Genomic DNA, 4,065 nt, shown 5'->3' with positions numbered 1-4,065 from the left:
TCTGGAACCCTTTTTAAAGATGGGAGTGACATTAGCTACCTTCCAGTCCTCAGGAATGGAGGCTGATTTTAAGGAGAGATTACATATTTTTGTCAGGAGATCCACAAGTTCACAATTGAGTTCTTTCAGAACTCTCGGATGTATGCCATCTGGGCCTGGTGATTTATCAGTTTTTAAGTTGTCTATCAGTTTTAGGACCTCCTCTCTCGTCACCTCAATCTGACTCAGGTCTTTCAACACCCCTCCCGAACTCAGCGGCTCTGGAGTGGGCAAGCACCTCTCATCTTCCACAGTGAAGACGGAGGCAAAAAATGCATTTAGCTTCTCAGCCATTTCCCTATCATCCTTCAGTACTCCTTTTACCCCTTGGTCATCCAAGGGCCCCACTGCCTCCCTGGCTGGTTTCCTGCTTCTAATGTATTTGAAGAAAGTTTTATTGTTGGTCTTTACATTTTTTGCTATATGCTCCTCATATTCCCTTTTTGCCTGCCTGACCACAGACTTGCATTTTATTTGCCATAGCCTGTGTTCTGTTTTATCAGCCTCACTGTGACTAGCTTTCCACCGCTTAAAGGAATCCTTTTTACCTTTTACAGCTTCCATTACTTTGTTTGTTAACCATGTAGGCTTTTTCTTATACCTGTTTGTGCCTTTCCTAACCTGCGGAATATATTTTTTTTGAGCTTCTAGAATTGTAGTTTTAAACCGTTTCCAAGCTTTCCCAATGGTTTTGACCCTTTCTACTTTTCCCTTCAGATGTAAAATTTCTGGAAATTGTGACACCATGAGGGAAAAAGGGGTTTCCCCATTTTTTCAGGGGAAAATATGGAAGCAACATAAAATGCATCATTTATAACTTAGCATATCTTAAATTCCGTCCTCCCTAGCATCCTACACACATAGGCCATAGTCCAGCTAATGATTAGTCATGATTAATGCTACAATATTATGCATATTTTCCAGAAAGTAAGTACCACTGAACACAGCAGGATTTATTTCTGCATAAACATGCACAGCATTGTACTCTGAGTCCCATTGGAAGCTCTGGAACAAGTTAACCATGATTAACTTGCTTTGAATTGGAAATATTCACAATTAACTTAGTCTATTGGGACAGTATTTATTTATTTTTATTTTTTTCCGATTTATTGATCGCTCTTTCCCACATACCTGCGGACTCAGAGCGATTTACAGTTACTCTTGAGACAGTTGGACTAACAATATTTGTGGGGATAGGGAAGACAAACATACAGCATTAATTACACACACATTGCAGCTAGCGGGCTTCATCTGCGGGCTGGGTCAGTCGTGTTCCTACGGCATCTTGTCGGCTGGCTGATGACGTCTGGCTTCTTGATGTTGTGCAGCCATACACTGCCACCGCCTGGCCGACTCGCTCCACTGCAGGGAAGCCGACACAGTTCTTTCGTCTTTCCGGTCGCCGCACCTCAGAAGTTGCCTTGGCAGCTAACACCTTCCCGAAGGGAGGGGTGTGCCCACCCCCTTACAGGTGGTCCCCAATTTATCTACTCGCCGAGGCTTTCGAATTGCTGGGTAGATGATGAGCTAGGACAAGGCTTGGTTGCTCACACCAGCACGGGGCTAGAACTGCCAAAGCATGGCAGTTCAGATGTTATTGTTATTGTTAAGCAGGGGAAAATCCCCTGCGCCACCGCTCACTTTTATTGCATTGGGTTTTGCGTGAATAAAACATACAAAACTTGTGTTGGATATAGTGTTCTGCAAGTGGAGTTCTGCTCATGAGGTAGAACTTTCCCACCTTCCACTATAGTTCCCCTTTCCCCCAAAATGCTGCTCTGGGTTCAGGAGACATATACGCAGAGCCATCGGCATGATGTGGGGGTCCGCAGGTAGAAACTGGCAAAAATCTCCACATCCAGTGGTGAAAGTGCCCTCACATTATCAGAAATGGAATGCAGGCTCCAACTCCTTATTTTCACATTTCCATGTTTTCATAGAATCGTAGAATCACAAAGTTGGAAGGGCCCATACAGGCCATCTAGTCCAACCCCCTGCTCAATGCAGGATCAGCCTATGGTATCCCTGACAAGTGTTTGTCCAGCCACTGCTTAAAGACTGCCAGTGAGGGGGAGCTCACCACCTCCCTAGGCAGCTGATTCCACTGTTGCACAACTGTTGCAGTAAAAAAAAAATCCTAATATCCAGCCGGTACCTTTCCACCCTTAATTTAAACTCATTATTGTGAGTCCTATCCTCTGCTGCCAACGGGAACAGCTCCCTGCCCTCCTCTAAGTGACAGCCCTTCAAATACTCCAAGAGAGCAATCATGTCCCCCCTCAACCTCCTCTTCTCCAGACTGAACATTCCCAAGTTCCCCAGCCTTTTCTCAAAGGGCTTGGTTCCAGGCCCCCAATCATCCTCATCACTCTTCTCTGCACATGCTCCATTCTGTCTGCATGCTTTTTGAAGTGAGGCCTCTAGAACTGCACACAATACTCCAGGTGTGGCCTGACCAATGCAGTGTACAGGGGGCCTATGACAACTTGTGATATGAATGTTGTTTCTCTGTTATTATACTGATTTTTTAAAAGTTTTATAGAGATTTCAATTCCTTTTACTACCACATGTTATTACTAAGTTAATACTGCAGTACTGGGTTAGAGATTAATTCTTGACTGATGGTTGGTTTCTGTTTCCTTTCCTCCATTCATTATGTTGAAATTGCAATTTTAGTATTGTCACATTTTCCCATAATTATTCTTCAGGAAAGAAATAGTTCCATGATGCACAATTTCAACTGGCTGTTGTTGGATTATGAAGATGCTGTAGTAACTGAAGTAGAGGAGACATGGGTAGACAAGGAGTGTAAACCTCTGGATGATAAAAGGGAAACCAAAGAATCAGCTTCTGATATCAGTCTACCAGAGACACCACTTGTCAACAATTCTGATATGACAGAGGAAAATGGCTACAAACCTCAGGTCTGCAACAAGGCATCCCTATTCAGCAGTAGTTGTGGAACATATTCCCAAAATCTGGATACAAAATCAAATCTCCCAGCTTCACCCATGAATGTTTTAATAAAAAATTATATGAGCCCTATTACCGCCATACGGCCTACTGAGGGCGTGGATGAAAATGCACTTTTACTTGAAAAAGTCAATCTTATTCTGAGCAACAGTACAAGTGGGCAGAGCAACATATTCACCTTTACAGAAGAATCAAATAGTGCAATGGAAAATCAATGGAAGCTCCCATTATCAGAAAACAATATTCAAGAACAGACCTTGATACCAGATGAATTGCTGTCATGTTTAAGAACTGTGAATGAAAACTCTACAGATTTAATGTCTTATTTTCCACAAAGTATTGTAAAGTGATTTTGGAACAAAAAATATATATTAGTGATCGTGCAAACAGAACAGGCAAAATTTTTCTGCATATTCAACAAAAATAATTCAAATTATACTTCAACACTCATCGTCTTGAATGAGGTCAAAAGGTGCAGCTGGAGACACTTGCAGTATTATCTTTCCATTCAAATTCATTCTGGTGTTATAAGAAGCTCTTAAACTATAGACTTGAAGAGGATCAGAATATCATGTGGACAATCCTGCCTAGAGATGGGCATGAACCGGCTCATGAACATAAGTTCATGACAAATTTGGGCGGTTCGTGGTTCATGAACCAAAGTTCACTGACTAAAGACCCGCCATGAACTTCCATGAATTTTAAGGCAGTTTATGGCTGCTCATGAAGAAAAAACAACTGAATGGCAGAAAGCAGGGGTTTGAATGGCGCTGAGCCATTTCTGCTTTCTGCTCCCCACAAAAAGCAGTGGGGAGCAGAAAGCAGGGGCATGAACCGGTTCATTTTGCAAACCAGCCTCCCAATTCATATTGGTTAATGGTTCGGTCAAAAACCAGGAACTGAAACAAACGGCAAAAACGTGGTTCATGCCCATCCCTGATCCTGCCCTAACAGGTGAAGGTACTCATCTTCCAATCCATCATAAAACAACCTGTAAAATTGAAACAGCAGAGTTTCAAAACAGCAAAAATGAAACAGGTGTATTATAGAAAG

General features: G+C 42.4%; 1 protein-coding gene across 1 annotated transcript in view; it reads left to right on the top strand.

Annotated features, from left to right (window-relative positions):
• The window catches only part of IL23R (interleukin 23 receptor), a 42,853-nt gene extending 39,299 nt beyond the window's left edge, over window positions 1–3,554 (top strand). Inside the window, 1 exon segment of the mRNA XM_015415782.1 lies at window positions 2,748–3,554. Coding sequence (XP_015271268.1) covers window positions 2,748–3,554 — 807 coding nt within the window.
• Window positions 3,555–4,065: the final 511 nt, after the last annotated feature.

The sequence above is a fragment of the Gekko japonicus genome, unplaced genomic scaffold (assembly GCF_001447785.1).
Source record: "Gekko japonicus isolate JY-2015 unplaced genomic scaffold, Gekko_japonicus_V1.1 scaffold20, whole genome shotgun sequence".
NCBI lineage: Eukaryota > Metazoa > Chordata > Lepidosauria > Squamata > Gekkonidae > Gekko > Gekko japonicus.
Note: the sequence above shows the minus strand (reverse complement) of the source record. Positions and strands in the feature narration are given on the sequence as shown.